Source organism: Melanaphis sacchari, unplaced genomic scaffold (genome assembly GCF_002803265.2).
Source record: "Melanaphis sacchari strain LSU unplaced genomic scaffold, SCAv2.0 Contig120_pilon_pilon, whole genome shotgun sequence".
Classification (NCBI taxonomy): domain Eukaryota; kingdom Metazoa; phylum Arthropoda; class Insecta; order Hemiptera; family Aphididae; genus Melanaphis; species Melanaphis sacchari.
This window is the reverse complement of record NW_020270473.1, coordinates 653938-674288: the sequence shown is the minus strand read 5'-3', so window position 1 is coordinate 674288 and position 20351 is coordinate 653938. Positions and strand designations below refer to the sequence as shown.

The 20351-nt window shown below is 26.4% G+C and overlaps 1 protein-coding gene and 1 long non-coding RNA gene across 3 annotated transcripts in view; one reads left to right on the top strand and one right to left on the bottom strand.

Annotated features, from left to right (window-relative positions):
- Positions 1-456: 456 nt before the first annotated feature.
- LOC112590841 (lachesin-like) overlaps positions 457-20351 on the bottom strand; it is a 201373-nt gene continuing 181478 nt past the window's right edge. The window contains exons 7-8 of the mRNA XM_025334418.1: positions 11852-12000; positions 457-1402 (exon numbers count right to left, since the gene is read on the bottom strand). Coding sequence (XP_025190203.1) covers positions 1272-1402; positions 11852-12000 — 280 coding nt within the window. The 3' untranslated portion in view covers positions 457-1271. The remainder of the gene's footprint in view (positions 1403-11851; positions 12001-20351) is intronic.
- On the top strand, positions 1353-6999 carry LOC112590843. Of its 2 annotated transcripts, XR_003114477.1 has the most exons (4): positions 1353-1442; positions 1506-1695; positions 5481-5649; positions 6701-6999. It is a non-coding gene; the product is annotated as an uncharacterized LOC112590843 (long non-coding RNA). The 2 variants fall into 2 exon arrangements; XR_003114476.1 differs by having other exon boundaries at positions 1418-1695.

Genomic DNA, 20351 nt, shown 5'->3' with positions numbered 1-20351 from the left:
GTTAGGGATATACTTTTTTTTATATTATATCGTTCGGTCGAATTGGTTTTAACTACTTTATGACTAATTTTAGTCCAACCAAAAAATTACAAATAATTGTTATTATTAAGAGAACTTACAACGCAAAAAAAAAAATAGACGGGAGTATCGATCTCAATTATCTATTTATACCTATTGTCTTTTTTGATTTTAAATAAAACTCAAAATTAATTAAAAGTCTAAGACAGAATTTATCATGATATTATTTAGGGAAGAAAGTAAAAACTTTTATTTGCTGTTCATAATTGAGCTGAATTTCCTGTAAAAATCGTATCAAAAAAAAAAAAAATAATAATTACAAATATTTATTTTATTTTTTAATTGAAGTACACCTTAGGTTTTATAATTGGAACTTGTAATTTTTAATATACAATATTTATATAATTACACAATTTAACAACATAGTCGTCACTATTGTCTCCAATGAAGTAACAACTAATAACTGAAACAATTTTGGGTAAAATTTCAAGTATTTGAAACATTTGTTTTATTAAAATTAATTTACTAAACGTAACATGCATAAATACAGTGTTCCAAAAGCTTGGAATAATAATTTCCATAATTTTGTTAATATTTACAATTTGTAAAATTAGAATATTTTAATAATATAGTCACGTTTTCAAGAAATGTTATGTAGGAATATTGACCGTTGGCCAACATCGGAATATTTTAATAGTGTATACATTATAATAATATTATACGTATTATAAGTTATAACAAAGAAACAAATCGACGGCGCGGCGTTGAAAACGATTTTTCTCTTAGAAAAGTTTATTATTTCCGCAACGTTTTCCCGAAAAAAGATGATACTATGTTAAGTATAAGAGTACAGTTACAACAATTTAATATGATATTAATGATATTATATACCGTTACGTTATTTCTAGTTAATGATAATAGTTGTCAACAAACGATTTGTGTCCATGACTGTCGTTTGTCTCTCTAACGCAGGTTAGACCTGTACGCAGGTACATAAAAAATATTCGTAATTTTAATAATGGAAATTAAAATACATACATTTAACTCCCTAATATGACGCGAAACACAGTATTATTATAATATTATATTGGCAAATATACAACGAATACGATCACAGTAGACATCCAGTCTGTTGATGAGCGAATACCTAAATTGGCGAGTAGATATTCATTTATACAAAAAAAGTTACATTAATCGATTTAAAAATATCTGTTTAGTTTATTGTATTTCTTGATGACGACGTAACGAGATATTCAACCGATAGCTTTGGCCCAGACCGCAGTCAACGCGGCCACCGTAACTATGTGCATGTGTTTTGGACATGCCGATGATCTGGCGACTTTGTTCTTTGAGCTCTTTCCGATGGGTATGTCGCCTTGAAGCTCTGGAAAAAAGAAAACCATGACGTTTAAAATTTAACGAGTGTGGGTAAAAGTTTTTAATACTAAAATGACCGCAATTGTTTAATAATTCGATTCTATGTACAGGAAATAGAAGGTGCCTAGGTCGGACGATAATTATTATCAAATTTACATAAGCCGCGCGAATAAAACATAGCAGCTTTAAATCCGACAAGACCCGTAACATTAATTCTATGGATAATATTGTTATAGCAACGACGTTTCCGATTTTCAAGTACCCAGTTATATGGTTTCTGCGATGGTGATTAAACGGCAGGTAGTCTTAAGTCGTCGATGCATTTTGGCAGTGATTGTCTATATATTGTTGTGTATAGGATATTGAAAAGCTCTTTATATTAGACGGTATCGCGATTAGATGCGCTTATGCGAACCTTTAAAATGTGTAGATTATAAATTCAATAATCAGGCCTGTAGCCAGACCAAATTTTCAGGTGGGGCAAAGTAAATTTGGGGGGGGGCATTATGTATAAAAACAATATTAATGCAGTTTTTAATTTATAAACACTAACATCTCATTAAATTGACACAACTATAATTTTCCATCTAAAATTCATTTATAATAGAATATTTTGGGAATTTACAATGAAACATATATTTTAAAAAACGGGCAAGTGAGTACCGCTCTGCTGTACATTAGGGGGTGGGGTGAACCTCGGACTAGGGTAGGTTAAATTTGAATGCTATGATAGGTAACATTGTACACGAAAAACGATTCTAAACGGAGATGATTTGTCAGTCTAGGATATACCATATTTAAATATTGTCATACATTCTATTTTGAAACAAATATTTTATTTTTCAATTAGGGCGCATTTGCAAAAGTCATGGTTAATTAATTAATTATTAATTTTTATGAATTATACCTACAAAATAGTTAGCAAATATTCATGGTTTTGACGAATTTTTGTCAATATTTAAACTTCAAATGCTAATAAAAAAAAATTGTGCCTATGTATTCTTAAAATTTTTTGATCACTACAAGAATAACTTATGAGGAACTTTGTATTAAATTTTCAAGTATTTTGATTAGGTCAAAAATTTTTGATCGACACTTCAAAAAATAATTTTCAGAAAAATTGAAAATTTCAGTTGTCTATAAATAACTGGTTAAAATTTTCAAGTATTTACGACTTATACTTTTTGAATATTAACAAATATTTAAAATCGTTTGAGGATAAATCGTTATCGTCACGCTATTTTGTAAAAATTTAAAATTCAAACGCACTTAAAATTTTTCCTATAATGATGCTTCGAGTTTTTACTATAGCTACTAGAAGGAAAACTATAGCTACTAGAAGGAAAATTGAGGGAAAACAGGTAGTGTAGTATTTTTAATCCTTAGTTATAAACAAACATTTTTATGATTTTTCAACTTCAAAATTACTTACAAATTTTCGCGTTTTCGATACGTTTATAAAAAAAAATTGTGACTAACGATTTTTAATTTTTTTTAGCTACAATAAGAACAACTCATAAGGAACCTTGTATTAAATTTTCAAAATTTTTTGGTAATTCAACATTTTTTTATCGACACTTCAAAGAAAAATTCTCATAAAAATCGATAATTTCAGTGGTCTATAAATAACTCAAAAAAACTCAAAATTTGGTGAAAATTTCAAGTATTTACAGTGATTAGTTTTTGAATTACAACCATATAAAAAAATCGATTTGGTCGAAAACTGGTTTTGCGTAAAAATTCCCGTTTTTCCGTCATTTTTTTTTTGTTTTTCTCAATTTTTTTGTAAACTGTTGGAAAATGTTTACTTTTTACCTTTATAATGCACCAAGGATATTCACTTTGCCATCGGAAACCACCCCCGAAGTTTGAAATTGAAGCATTATTTCGACTACTTATGCTGTACACAGACACAAAAAAAAAAAAAAAAAAAACACATCGTTGTAAAATCAATACATTCATTACTCCGTTCAGAATCTAAAATACAAAACGAATAATACTAAATAATAAAAATAAAACTTAAATTAAAATTTACGTAGATAATTAAATATTACATTGATGTCGCATGGTTAAATTTTTATGGTAATATTTTTAGGGGGGCAACGCTCTCCCCCATGCCCCCGTGGCTACAGGCCTGGCAATAATACAAGAGGTGTTTACGACCACGTGTTTTGAGCGTATTCGTCATGTATTATGTTAGATATGTATACCTTCCAATAGAAACGGTTTGCTGGTTATAATATAATGTACGACAGAGATGTCGGACGAAGAATGTCTGCTACTGTGCTGCAGGAGGTGACACCGTGCGAAAAGAAAAACGAACGTCAATCGCATTCAAGAATCTTTCTATGTCTAAAACCGTTTTACCTTATCTTCAATATATCTCGAGACGTGACGGCCCAGACGCATCCCCTACACCTAGCATATGTAAATGCGAATCCGTTCGAGTATGAAATGTAATTCATATTTATATTCTTTTCCGTCGCAGTGTTAAACGCTCCGTATTGTTGCAAGGTAGGGCAGATACGTTACAATACGACGAATATGACGTTTTGGGTGTGCGGCCTACGCTTGGGGTTATTTATTTTATCTTAAATCGGACTCAAACGTCGCATACTTTGCGGGTGTTTTGATTTTGATTTTTTTTTTTTAACTGTAAGTGATACAAATATTTTTTTTTTGCTCAACAACAACATGTTGTCATATCAGATTAATTTGCTCTCCTAACTGTTCAATTTAATTGCACTGCTATAATGACAGGTTGCTTTTGATGCTCTCGTTGTTGTCGATCTCTGCAGTTTGCTTATAATATATAATATTCAATACGTCAATATTTTTGAAATAATGAATATACCAGTTTGCACGATTGACATTTATTGTAACAATAAAACCATATAAATATTTTATTAATATTTTGTATATATTGTTACAGGCAATGCTAAATTTAGTTAAATTTTAGGCGTGATAGAATATTATATTTTATTATTGCTAATAAAACATGTAAATTAGTATTAGTCATAATTCACGACACTATATATAATTTTCTAGGAATTAATTTATTCAAATTAAAAAAAACAATGCTGTTAATTTAGTTTTTCTTTTGACTGTGTTTACATATTCAATTGATAATCATTAGAATAATTAACTTAACTTAGCATATCCACCTAACTTAAGGCTAGAAACTAAAAATATATATATAAACTCTGAGAAACAAATAATTTAGATAGAAACTTATTACACTATCTATATTGTTTATTCGTATTTTGGAATTTCAAGGGATGCACGGAGGAGAGGAGTCCAATACAGTTTTATAAGTAGGAAAGTTGTCCACACCCCCGGGGTTTTCTGGAAATTAAGAACTAATTAAAATAATTGGTTTGAATAATTTACCTACTGTCAAGGTAATTAAAAAATAATTCTTTTGAAAGTAAGCATGTGAATTTTATTGAAAAATTATAATTTTTAAGTTATTTTGAATGACATACATTTTTAATTTCTTTTTCTATTATAATATAATTAAATATATTTTAATAATGAAATTAGTGGCAATAAATTATAATATGCTGATCTAATTTTTAGATACTTATGACTAATTAACTAATAGTTAAAAATTCGATTTTTATTTTCCAAAATACCTCAGAGATTATATAAGTGGATCTAAGCTATTAACATAAGAGTAAACTAATAAATTATCAACTAAGAACATAATATAATCTATTTTTTGTTATATTATCATTGTCAAAAATTATCTTGGGATAGAGAGTATTATTCATGAGACTTCACGTAATTTGTAATTTGATGTTAATACCTATTCAATGTATAATAATATATATATATAAAACTAGTTACATAGTCAATTGCGGGGCTGCGCAGCGAACCGTCTCCCTTGACCCATTTTGGTAAAGATTTATTTTTTTTAATATTAACTACGAATTTACGAACAGTTAGTTATTTTTAATAAATCCATTATGTGAGTACAAATTTCTGTAATTTTATACCATTTGGTTTATATGTATACACAATATAAAATCATACTAAATACTAATACACATATTGTTCTTTGTATTGGGAAATTTAAATTTTAGAGATTTCAATCGCTGTTCGGGAAACTACTGCTCAACGATGGTCGACGGTGCAGTTATTATTTACACTCGACCCTCGTATAATATTCAGCAAGTATTGTGATGATAATAATAATAATCATATGGAAGGGAAATTTATCTAACAAGTTGCAGTGGAAAAAGCGTTCAACGGGTAAGTGTGCTTATTGTGTGCGCACGCGCGCGTGTGTGTGCTGTGTGGGGCCAGTTTACGGTGAATTTTCTCTCGTTCTTATCGTTTTTTTCTCTCTCCGAAATAAGGTATTGTGAAACAAATAACGTCGGAATATAAAAACAGAAAAACCTCAGAATAACAACCCTTTTTAGAGGGTTACTGCTCGTTTATAACTCCGAATGTGGCCAATCTCCGTACATACGCAAGCAATAATATAATGTGATGTTGCACAGCGACAGACTACACCATCGCAATTTTTATGAAGTACCGCAGAGTTATTTCACGCCCTATTCTAGTGAGTTTATTTTTCTCGAGGCCATAAACTGATTTCATTCGGTCGTCAATTCACTTTGCCGAGAATCTTACGCAGTAAAATATCACTTTTATTTATCTTTGTATGTTTTGAATATTCAAATTGTATTCTTTATCATAAAAATAGGTACCTACCTACCTATCCAAATTTGATCTATATGATTACATAAACGCATAATATGTCGTACGATATCTTGTAGTGTATGTTCATAGAAATTGTTAAATGTACAAATTATTGTGCGTTAGAAAATATTAAAATATGTCTGGTGCAAAGGAACCACTAAATGCTTATAATTTATAACCTTAAAATTTGATAATAATCTGCTAATACAACATAAATTAAAAACATTATTTAACATTATTTACTATATATAGTTATAATAATTAAGGTTCCCTAATCTCGAGCAAGTGTATTTTTTTAAATGAATTATTTTTATGAACGACTATATGGTCTATGGCAGTGATGTCCAACCTTTTTTCTTTGGTGGGCCACTTTGGTAAACAATTATCTTCAAACGGGCCACAAAGTATAAAAGTACAAAAATAATCTTATATATTGGACTTGTTTTCTTATCTTTTATTGTCTATTGAAAAGATTATGAATTGAGGTACACATCGTAGGTACCTAATAGGTACACATTAATTTGATCAGTTCGTTATTTTAAGTACACGGGTGATATCGATATTTAATTGTAAAGTTTCCGTATGAAAATTTCAGACAGAAAAAAACGAAAATATAATGATGATTTTGCTGTGATGAACTTCAAAAAATAAAACAAAACGATATTTTAAAATTTTATTCAAAATTCTACACAAAGATTTCCCTGCTTTAAGAGACTTTATAATGAAAATGGCTACTGTATTTGACTCGACGTATATATGCGAACAGATATTTTCAAGAATGAAACAAACAAAATCGGTTCATGGATCGCGACTTACGGATGAACACCTTCATTCAATTTTGAGGATTGGAACCACTAAATTTCAACCAGATTTTTCATTATTAGTAAAAGAAGTACAAGCTCAAATTTTATATTAAAAATAAAAGTAAAATATTTTTGTATAGTTTTTAGTTTTATTATTATTATTGTATTTTTTGGAATAATTATTTAAACGAATTCATAAATTTAAATATAAATAATATATGAAAATAAATAATTGAAAAATTTGTTCATACATTTTAAAACTTTTTTTTATATTAGAAAATTCGTAACGGGCCACATAGAATACCTTCGCGGACCACATGTGGCCCGCGGATCGCGGGTTGGGCACCTCTGGTCTATGGCATCGGTCTTTTCTAAGATTTTAGAAAAGGCCAAATTTAATTTTTGAAAATTACTTGCGGCCGCATACATTTTTAATGACAATAAATAAAAGTAATAAGATAAGATAAAAAGTAACAGCGGTGAGCGACATAGTTTTTTAATTTTATTATCTTATATATAATAGTAATAATAATTAAAATTATAAAATAAGAATTTTATCTTATTCACTGTTCATAGACTTGGAATTTAGAATGTACAATTTAATTTTAGTGAGGGACGCATAAAATTTGTCAAAGGACCGCGTAGTGGGGGATAACTATGGTTTTAGATGCTTTATCATGTTTACGAGAAAAGTAAAGCTTCATATATTTTTTTATCAGTATTGTCGATAATATTTTATTAATTTTCTGTTTTTATATTAATCAGTAAGTTGATAGTTTTTGTTTTAAATTATGTCTTTTGTATTGCATTTTTTTATAGTTAACAAGCGATTTTGATTTAAACCTATTTAAAGAACTTTTTTTAATGAAGTAAGCAAGCCATTTAAATATGGATGAACAAAAAGAAATTCTGTAATAAGTACAAAAAATCATTATTAAGAATATTAAAATTATTTCCGAGTTTTTGAGTTTTTGCTATTCTTTGAACAATGAGAAATACATTTTTCTGTAATATTACTGACATATTCAAAAATAAATTTAAATTAAATTTCATTCCTTAAACTGATTAAGATAACAGTTGGCGTGAAAATATAATTTATTATGTGGTCGATATAATAATTTATCGTAGTTGTATCTGATAATGTTATTATAATTGCTTAATATTAACCAATAATAAAAAACAAATTATTACAGCGGGAGGTTGATAGTTGCCTCAATGTCCTCAGGTTACGGAATCATGACATTTCTACCAATAACAGTATTATTGTAACTTGTAAGTTGCATGTCAAAATGAATTTTAAGCGAATGATAATAATAAACGATGCGTAACAATTAAATACAATATAAATATTTATAAGAACAGCTTTTAATTCTGAGGAAGTACTTGAACTTCGAAAAGCGTCGATTTAACAATACTAAAATATTGTACTAACTCGTAATTTATAATTGCAGTTGGTTTGGATTGAACATTATTTTTTTCTTTTCAACTATAAAATTGTAGGTCGATAAAATAATTAATTGTATTATTTCAACTAATTATATTATTGATTATTATTATTAAAATAATTTTGTTAGAATTACAATAATTTTTCTTTCCGCGCGCGGAAATTAGTCTTTTAAAAAGGGAATTCCCTTAGGAATATACGAATAGTTATTCTTGTCCAAATATTACATTGGGTCGTTGTTATAATTCTAAGGGGCATTGGTATCAATAAGACGGTATACAGCTAAACACACCAGTAGAATTTTAATGAATTTTCTACTCAACATGTTTTCTAACCAACTTATATTTTATGCTCGGATCCTAAAGACGTTTCGAGTTTATTTGTGTACGTATTAATTGAAATAACTGTTTATGAAATTAGTTTTAATTTGAAAAAGGCTAAAGGGTAACTTAAATAAATTCTTTTCAAAACGTATAAAGACTGTTCAGTTATTGTATTGAATAACATTTCAATGTAACCAATTGACAAAATTATGCTACTGTACAAGCGACTTACTACAGGTAGAATTGACTCAAAAAGGATTTCATGTGTATAAACGTTTCGGTTTTGTATAATAAATATAGGAATTGTTTTGTTTGGTTGTACGTTCGGTTTTTAATGAATAATGTTTTAATTTTGTGTCATGATGCTTGCTGACACTTGTTAAATTGTAACGGTCAAAATAATAGTATTATGAGGTTTAGTACTATTGTAGTTATGTTATAAACAGAACAGGACCAACTGTTATATTATAAATGAATAGTGTCATTACGAAAGTAACCATAGTGTCGCCTGATATTTAATTAGTACATTTGAAAGTATAAAAGTGTAATTATTTTATTTTAATATCTTGTAACTATGTTATTATATCAACAATAACATAATTATAGTTAATTATACTTGTCGTATAATAATTAAAATTAGCGAAATGAAAACTTATGAATTTTAATTTTCAAGTGATGTATTTTTTTTTGTCACTATGTCACCAATGTGGCAGAAATTGTGCGATATAAACGACAATAGTATGACACACTTATAGCAATTAAAATATCTGCATAAATAAATAAAATTATGATGTTGTATTATTTACAGTTTGGGTAAATAGTTAATTTCGTTATATTAGACAGTTATTACTCATCAGCTAGAAAGTAGTAACTGTGTAATTATAATTATGATGATAATATTCTTTTACCTGCAGTAATATAGTGCAAGTAATTCTGAAATAGTGTTTTGTAGTAATGATTTAAAAAAATTAATATTTTAAGTTTATTAATCACAATGCACATACTATTTTAGAATTATTTTTTTTTCTTTTATCGATCGATTTATATAATATGATTAAACTTATAATAATATGTATCAGATAAAGAGAATTGAAAAAATGATTAAAAAAATACGATGGCAATATTAATAAATTTCATAGTCATAGAAGATTATTTTCAAAAATTAAATCGTTAATGATGCAAACATTTTCTCGTTAAAATAAGCCCACATTTATACGTGTATACATAGGCATTTATATTACGAGAAGTATCGATAGTAATAATTTTATTATAAAACATAGTTTAATGTATACATGTTTCACTAAGTGACAGAGGCTACCGTTGATGTGCTTAGACAGGAGATGACTTCATATAACTATAAAAGTAATAATAATTTAAAACTAACTTGCATTTGTTAAATATAAATTTTAGATCTACGAATTCAGAGACGAATTAAATTTAAATAAAGTAAGAACTCATAATTTAGTACATCAATGTAATTATATAAAAGTATGATACCAGTTATCAATGTAAACTAGTACCTTTAATAATAATAATGATATTTTAGTTCACAGATGCATACATTTTTAGTCATTTTCCGGAAGATTTTAATAATTTGTTAAGTTTTGGCATCCTTGTTTGTACATTTAAGTCAACTTTTATTCCTAAATATTGGTCAATGTTAAAAAAAGTGAGTTATTAAAATTTATCGAATTAAATGAATTTGTTAAATTAGTTTTGTTGTTCTAAACATTTTATGAAATCACTTGGGATCATTAGAGTTTCATTAAAATTTTAAGGCTTTAGATGTATTTTGTTGATTTTAGTTTGTTATATAAAGTACATAACTTTTATAATAAAAAGTAAATATTTAAAAAAAAAAAAGTTTGGTCAAGTATTAAAACATTAAAATGTTATGGATTTATTTTTTGACCAAAGTAATGTATAAAATAAAACAAGGTAAGTATCTATAACATTTTATTTTTTTTTGCAAATAATAATTTCTTACAATACTTAAATGATATCTAAGTTAAGTTAGTTTAGCCATATTTATGTTAATGTTAAGGTTCCATTTTAAAGTCATGTCTTATATTCTTAATACGAGAATTGTATTTTAAAATAAAATCGTTTTTAAATCTGTATTTCGTTTGTAATTTTATATAACATAATTAAGGCAACACGAAGTATTATAGTTAGCTTTCAATCCGTTAAGCGGGGATGAATAATATCCTTTCATAAATATGAATGTTCACATAACTGTCTACAATTTAAAATACTTGTCTTATGTAATATTATCTACGGCTAAAATATATTTATCCAACTTTATCAGCCATTATAAAGTAGTTGAATAGCGAGCAGTGTGCTTTTTTTCAGCTATAAAATTCGTTTATTGTGTGATTGGAATAAATTTACCCCTCGTGACCATATCCTTTTTTGTTTTATATTTATATAATACTTAATAGGTATTTGTGTATTTTGTAAATCAACATAAGTGTCACTAGTGAGTGGAAAAGTGCAGGCTTCTATAATCATGTCAATTCACAGATAAAACATTCTTATTGTGTATTGTATATTTATATGTATCGATAAAATAATATGTGTGATAATGGTTTATAATATTATATTAATTAAACAAAAATAATAATATTTATATTTATTTTAATAATGTTATAAAATGTATAAAATTATGATAAATCGAATTTGGGGATTTAATAATTATCTACATAATGATTTTCAGTACATTTTTTTTTATTTTCTTAAAATTATGCATGCTTTTTTTTGGTTTGGTTTTCTATTTAAATATTTTTCGTGAATTATGAGTTATATATATGAATATTTTTATTTGAAGTCTTGTTCTTTAAATAATATACATTTTTGATGTATGTTATTCTTAAGACTGAAATTAACTGTTGAAATGTAAAAATAAGAAAAACAATGATTGCTCATTATTATTTTTTACGATTTGGATAACTCATAGGTGACGAAAAATAAATATTTAATGTGGAAAAATAAATAAATGCAATAAATGACCGAAATTTATAAGACAGCCAATATTTTACTATTCTTAATATATATTATTTAGTTTGTTGTTATTATGAGTTCTATTATTTACCTGTTCAGAAAAATAACCATATGTACTTGTTTATAAGTTATAACTTATTTAAATATTATATAAAACTGTAACCGTGACAACTTACCGTACACTCTTAGCGTGCCTTCAGAGTTTCCAATGGAGTTAGTTGATATGCAATTGTAGGTTCCCACATCTGATTGATCGAACATTTTGATAACAATGTAGTACGCAGCCTTGTAGCCGGATATTGTTTCTCGAAGAATGTGCTTGGGCCTGGGGAGAAAATAATTGCAATTAATAGTCTAAATGATATTTAGTGGTACATGGAATGGCTGAATGCTTAAATTATATTAAGTATTCATGACATAGTAGGCTGTATAATTCTGAGAATAATGAGGTAGAGCAGACAATTTTTTCGTTCCTATTTTAATGATACAATGATTGTATTACATAATATTCGTGTACGATTATGATGATTGTGAACTAAATCACGAAATTTGTTGAATGTTGATACTTTTTGATCGATACTACCTAATACTTATGCATAACGTAAATTCATTATTAAGGGCGTAGAACAAATAAATAACATAATTTTATAAATTAATATTATTACGATATATATATTTTTTTTTTTTTTAATAAAAATACATTGTTACATACTTAAAAAATCAATATGAAACGCAACGTTTTGAAAAGTCAAGAAAATTAATTGTAAAGCGCAAGTTTATCAGCTATCAAAAAAATGAAAAACTTATTATATTTAATTTTTTGAGTTTTTCCGTATTTCAAATCGGTTAGTTATGATTTTATGAAAGATATTGGTTGAAGAAAATAAAAAGAGAGCAAATAAATTATACTTAACATGCATATTGAATTGGCTTCATTCAATTGCATACTTTTCAAAAGATCAGATTTTGAATGCATTAACAGGTAAATTTCCAAATATTAATATTTTTAATTATATTTCAAAGTATGTAATTTATTTGAACTGTACAAATATAATTTTTCCCTTTATAAATAGCTTATATTATTATTAAATGTTGATTCAAAAAAATAAAACCTGTGTCTAATTGTTGTTTATTCTATTAATGTTACTGTTAGCTAATAATCAGAATTTTTTTTTTTTTTTTGATAAGGAATGATTTCAGTATTTCCAATTTTGAATTAAATATAAAACACACCAATTGATGTTGTTTATACGAAAATATAGCTGAGAAAATGTCAATTTCGGAACATTATTCTAATATTGAGCTCTTGATTTTAAAAAACCGTAAAAAGGATTTAAGCAGCTCTCCAACTACCTTGTACGCTGTAAGTTTTGCTATAACTTCTACGACAAATTGCGTACACATTTAGAGACTAATAGCTATAAATTTATCCAATAATGTTCAAACATTTTATTACATGTTCCAATACCTTTACTTAGGATTTGATTTATTTGTGATGATTGTACTTTATGAAAAAAAAGTAAAAATACTATTCCATAACTTTATGCCGTGGTTATTATTATTATTATTTTTTTTTATCAATTCTACTGAATGAAATATATGAAGACATTTAAAATCCACCAGATTTTTTTTTTTATTTTGATTTATTTTTTGCGATAAGAACTTGGAGAATTATAGAAAATATTAAGTATCGAACTGTCGTAAATAATTCATCTAAAAATGTCTTTTCTTACCTTTTTTTTTTTTAAAGTATTATTGGAAAGAGTTTTAAGTAAAATAACTCTGTATATTGACGTGAACAATAACATTTCAATAAATTTTATTATTTAAATCACAATTCTATAAACCGAAAGTTGTTTGTTCGTTTTATAGCTTTTAAGATATATAATTTTACAAGTATTATAGTTATCTAGCTAATTATTTCTCATTTAATATTTAATTTTTTTAAGTTATGATGTTGTTACGGCACTTTAGTGACTTAGGTTTGGTAATATTAATAATTATTTTTAAATAATAATGTTTAATAAGTTACTGGTGCTCTGGTACATAATTTTTCCACACTTGAAGAATTGATGATTTATTAACATTTTTTCTGTCATAACATACTCGTAAGTTTATTGTTAGCAATTATGTAGATTTTTATTTTAATTGCCTTGGAACACTTTTTAATAGATAGAGTTTTTAAAAAGTTTGTTTTAGTAATCAGAAATATATTGTGAATGGTATTTAATGAAAGGATTTTTTCGTTTAAAAGTCAAAAGTAATGTTTCTCAATAAATGTGTTGCGACACACTGGTGTGTCACTGGATAAGCAAAATGTGCTGTTAAGTACCTAACAAAATATATAAACATTTTTGTCACGATTTACAAAAATGTATATGTATATTTGATAAAATTTCTATGATGATAAAAATTTGTCATCTGTTATCGACATTAATCATTATTTTTTACGTTACATATTTCTTTGTTATTTTTAAGTTTACATTAGCAATTAAAATTAAATATTACCCATTATCCTATTTTTATAATGTGTCATAAAGTATGAAATATTTTAATATATAATGTGTCGCCATAAAACAAACATTGAGAAATACCAGTCTAAAGGACCAAATACGTAAATCTATCTTAAAAGTCATCAAAGTATGTCATAAAATGTTATCAACTATGGTTTCAATAGCTCTTCGTTAAGAATTGTTTTCTGATCGTGATGATTAATTGTAGCTTTTAATTGAGTATGATAACACATTTCAGTTCAATTCTGACTGTTTAACTCTAGGTTTCTGTATCTTGTTTGTTGCTATGTTAAATAATTAGATGGAGTATAAATACATCAGTAGTAAAAATAGGTCCAATTTACAGCTCTTGTCGTTCAATTCCTGAAAAATCCATCCAATCCAAACGACGGCTTTTTTAGTACTATACAGTAAATTCGCGCAAATAATGTACTAACTGATTTGATTTTTAGGGATTGTCACTAAATCAGTAACGATAATCAATAACGCATTTAATTTACCCTTATACAATTACAATTAGTATTTGTATTTTTAAACCGTTTATTATAACACACGTAAATTACACATGTTTAGGTTTGCAACGTTCATAAAGTAAAATTACACCATCAGACCGAAGAAAAAAGAAATTGTTTTTGGGGTATGAAGCGTTTTCAAAATTAAAAACTATAATTGGAAACGTTATTAAGTTATGACTTTTTTTTCGGTACAAATTCGGTATGACATAACTTACGAGTATTTGGAAATGTTCTAATAATTCATTTTTATTCAGTTACAACTTCGTAGTTTATCCTATACACGTGCGTGCCACTGATATTAATATGTTAGCGTGTATAACTGAATTTAAATTTGGAAAGAGGGCAACAGCCATTTATTATGTCCAGCATTATACCTGTCCTCCACGCGTCAGTTAAGCACCGAAAGTGTGGATAATCATATGTACGCGCGCACAAGGGTTATTAGTTTATTACTTATTTAAAGTGCAAACAAATTGCGCTTGTGTTAATTATTATTATTATTATTATTATTATTACTGTTGTTAATCAACAGTGACTTGGTTATGGTAGTAATTCATTCTGTTTAAAATCTGTCATGAATAGATCACGCATATTTTACTCCCACGTGTTTTAAATTAAACAACGATAGTGGATGGATGGAGTTGTATCATGATTAGAATTCTCTCAGCAACAGAGACCTATAATAATTGGAAATTACTGTTTGGTGTACGTTACCGTGATGTTAACTTGGTTCAAACACGAAAAACACATAAAATATTATATTTTATATTTTTCCGCCGAAAATTAAATAGGCCTAATATTATAATTTTTTAAATATTTTATCAATTTTGTTTTAATTTATTTGTTAAACTTTATTTAATTGAAAAAAATGCTTTAAATTTCTTGTGATTAATGCGAAATCAACGAATATTAAAATTCATAAGTGTGCGGTATAAATTAATGTATAACGACAAACAATGATGCAACTATATTTTATACGGACAAAGTAAACGTTTTAAAATACACAATGCTTATATTTTTTTCATGTTTATTTTATAGAAAATATTTAGTTTACCATTTATCACAATATGCTGAAATGAATTCTAATGGTTTATTTTTTCGATATTACCATTAAGAGTATCAACTCTCGGTTTAATTGATTCCATTCAATAATATTCAAAATTTCATTAAAATATCACATTTAGAAATTAATATTTATAACGATCTGACGATTTAACGGTTTTAGAATAATACAATTTTGTGTAGTTTAACTGTTTGAAAATTATATTTATTCAAGAGAGTAGTAGTTTTTATCGGATTTTTTTTTACTCCTACTTTATTTGAACCTAATTATTTTCAGTACGTTATAATTTATTAAGTACCAGTGTTGAATTTTTTAAAAATCCAATAATCACAATGGTTTGGATTTTATTATTTAAATTTCAACAAATACACCAATATTAAAGAGTGTATTCCGGTTATTTCGACGTTAAATAAATATTTATATAAGGTATAGGCTTTTATTTTGAAATATAAATTATTGGTTATTGTGTATGTAGTACTTAATCGAGGTAAATTTTCAAAAAAATACACTTCGTTGTAAGTTTTAAATTGTCTATAATGAAATAGTCATTTTTTACTATGCGACTGGTATTGAAAAGAATGTCTTGTGTCAAGTTAAGTGTTTGGTTATTTGATAATGCACACGTTTTTCTAATTTTAACATCCTAAAGTTACGAAATTTAATTCTGTTTTAAACATAGTATGTGCAATTTAATTTTATATTAATCATAATAGTCATTTTTACAATTTGTGAAATAAAAGTCACGTTTTATCTAAAATCTTAATACTCTATAGTCTATAAGACTATAATTATTATTTATAAATGCGTTTTTCATTTATCAAGCATATATACAAATACACATCACATCTTTATAATTAAATTAATAGTATTTACTTTGATATATATCATCTTAAGAAATAAAAATATGAAAAGAAAACACTGTATGTTCGAAAAATATTTACATACGTACCATTTATATAAAAAAGAAACGCTAAAATTATGTGAAACTGAGATAATTATCAAAGTAAGCTTAATTTTACATACTAATTATTACCATGTACATAATTTTAGAAAATATTACTTTAAATTATTATTTTGTTTTATGTCTAAGTATAACCAAAGTTATCAAGTGTCAAAAGTTTGACTCTTAACTCGTAAACAGCGATAATATTGTTTACCATCTTTGCATCTATGTAAACAGATAATCGTAAAATCGGTTTTATAAGCGAATTAGTAAGATTATGTAGTATATTAATAGAGCCTATGGCTTAGAAAATAAACACAGATTACACTATTATTTCGTATTTTTTGTGCTGCTATTATATTTTATTATTTATTTCTGAGATTCAAAAACGTTAATTTCACTATAGTCTCCGAGGTTTAGTACAGTTATTATTTTTATGTTTATTTAATAAAAATAAATAAACACGAATTAAGAGCGTATTTATTTTTCATGAGCTGAACAAATTTGGTATGAGACTACGAAAAATACGAAGAAAATTAATGTCAAAATGTTTTTTTATTTCTGTTTTGCGTGTACTTTGAAAGATATGTAACGCGGTTTTTGTTTGCTAAATAATATCATGTTAACAGTAATAAAGCTAAAACGGAGATACACCTATGTAAGTATATAATTTATACATATAATATATGGTCACATAGGTTATTTGGAATGTAACCGTCAAGACATCAAATGTCGGCCGGAATTAAGTATATCTATCTAGTAGGTTTTAATTCTACTCCAATTACGGTTATAGATAATATAATATACTATCTTTTATCGTGACTCTGATAGATCAAATATATATGCACAAACAGGTGCGCGAACGTAGAAATTTTCTAAATTTTGTGACACACTAACTACAAGAATGGTAGCTATCGTTCGTGTAGATATTGACTGAGGGCACAAATTATTAGGCATACAAAGTCTGTTGACATTCCGGGAATGAACCGGGCTAAAAAAAAAAAAAATCATAATATGTTTCAACTAACAGCAGTTATCTGTTTTTTGGTAACGATTAGGGCTCAGAAGTTGTAGGAATTTCATATTGTTCTGTATGCTCTTAATTTATAGCAAACCATGCAAGAAATTTGAGCTGTTCAATGAAGAGTCAAAAAATTGAAAATGCATATTTTATCAATTTAACTAAAAAAGTGCATATTTCATTGATTTTATATGCATATTATGCATATTTCATATTTTTCTAAAAAATTGATTTTTTCCTTCTTAACTAGTATATTTTAATTAAATAAATATTGAATGTAAAACTTAAGATTTTCAACAAAAGTATTTATCGTAATTTCAAAAATACTGAGAATATATTTTTAATTATATTTTCAGCTCAATAAGATGCCAAAATGCCAACCAGTTATAAATTGTTTTTAGTTGTAAATAATTTTTATGTATATTATTATTTTATTAATTTTTATTAACAACATCTGATTTTTTTTTTTGGAATTCAGAATAATTTTTTTGTATATTTAACATAATTTTTTCGCGCATATTTTGCTTTTTTTTTAGCTCCTACAACTTCCGAGCTCCATTTAGACCGTAAGGGCGATAGTCACAAATAATTATTAATATTATTATAGTTATTTGATTTTGTGGCCTTGATTTGTTACATCACGTTTTAATTAAAATTCCAATATACGCTCAGTAAAATTCTATTGTTATTACAGTAATATAATAATTCCGGTTTTTTATACGCTTCAGGCTTCATAACATTACTAAATTACAATCTCGTAAAATTAAAAAAAAATATACTTACATTATACATTTTTCAACTTTTAAATATATGCATAATATTTAAAATCTCAAATTTTTAAGCGTAGCTTGTGTGAAAGTAATACGATTTTATCAATCAAGATAATCAGTCAACTCAGGTTATTTTGAGTCAAAATTTGTAATCAAAATAGAACAGCTATGGTGTAAGGTTTTCGCTTTGGAGACAAACGCCTGACTAAATTGTTATTTTTGATATATTTGTTTGTAATAATACATACTATATATATTTCGATTAAGTTGAGAGTATGACCAAATTTTCGACAAGTTTGCGTTTATTTTGGTCAGATACCCGCCACGTTACAACGATATAATTAAATGAGTTATTTAATTGGTTAATTAGTTTTTGGTAGCTACGTTAACATATTTTTTTTACATATTTTGAATATCTAATTTAACGCGTGGTGGTGTTGAAATGAGCCATCCTAATTGCGCGACTTGTGGTCATCTTCTTGACTTGGTTGGAGTATTAAAATAATAATAATAATATTTATACCCGATGACCGGTGCGTTGTATAGGCAATTTAGCTACACCGCTGTATCCCGCTCGTCCAAATTCGTGGACGTGAATATTTTGTAAATACACTGTTTAGCCGGAAATTACACGGAAACTGAACTTATAAAACAAGAATCGCATTGCGTTCCAAGGATATCCATAGAAGATTAGCCATGTTGATATTGGTACAATACTTTTGGTGTCAATATAATATGTTGACCATGTTAATTAAAAATCTTATATTAATAATAAATTATTTGAACTATAATGGCTTAAAACTTGGACACACCTATAAAGGTTTACCACTGTAATATAAATACACTTTACAGATAATATAAATTATAATAATATTAATAATAATTATACTATTTTAATCAACAAGTGTTTAAACAGACGCCTTACACGCTTGTTAACTGTTGTGTAAATATTGTTGTTTTTAAGCATTTGGATATTATGAATTGTATATCGCAGAAGAAAAAAGGAATAATATTTTTTCAAGTCAAAATCATTAAAAAAAATTCAGTTAGTATAGACTTATTACCAATTATCTTTTCAACTGTCCCTGATGAGTTCCATACTTGGGATATGATATTTTGTAACTATGCGTCAACTCCTATCATCGAACATAGTATGGTTGTGCGTTATTTGAATGACAAAAAAAAAAAAAAAAAAATACTTACTAGAGTCGTCATTGAACGTAAGTATTGATTTTCTTGTACTCAGAAATTATTAATTTTCTATTAAAAATCTTATAAATTATTTTGTACATATATTTTAATTATGAGAATTTCGTAATAATTAATTATTATTAATACCTTCATAGAATTGAATTTTATAAAATCTCATAGTTATTCAAAAGTCGATAAAACTTTATGTCGAATAAAAATACTTTTAATAAAATAACAGAAAGGTGTATTTTGTGTATATGTATAACTTAATATTTATTTTGCTCAATTTTGGTTTGTGACGATTTTGAAACATAGTTATTGTTATTAGTTAACGAAGTTGGTTGAAAAAACGAAAAGTTCATAGTTAGAATAGTTTTTTATTTTTCAATTCGTATTTTTATTTACGTTATAACGAACGAAAGTGGGTTAAAATATATTCAGTTAACTTGGTTTATCGTTAAAAGAAAAATTGTGATTTTTTTTTATCTATTATTGAATCAGCATATGAAATCATATATCTACGTAATGCGATTATCATTTTTATTGTTTATTCTATAATATTATGGTTAATGATTAAGTGGATGTATAGTAAAATAATATTTTCAATTATTCTCTATTGTTAAATATTGCAGACAATTATAATATAATAAAAATATTTTA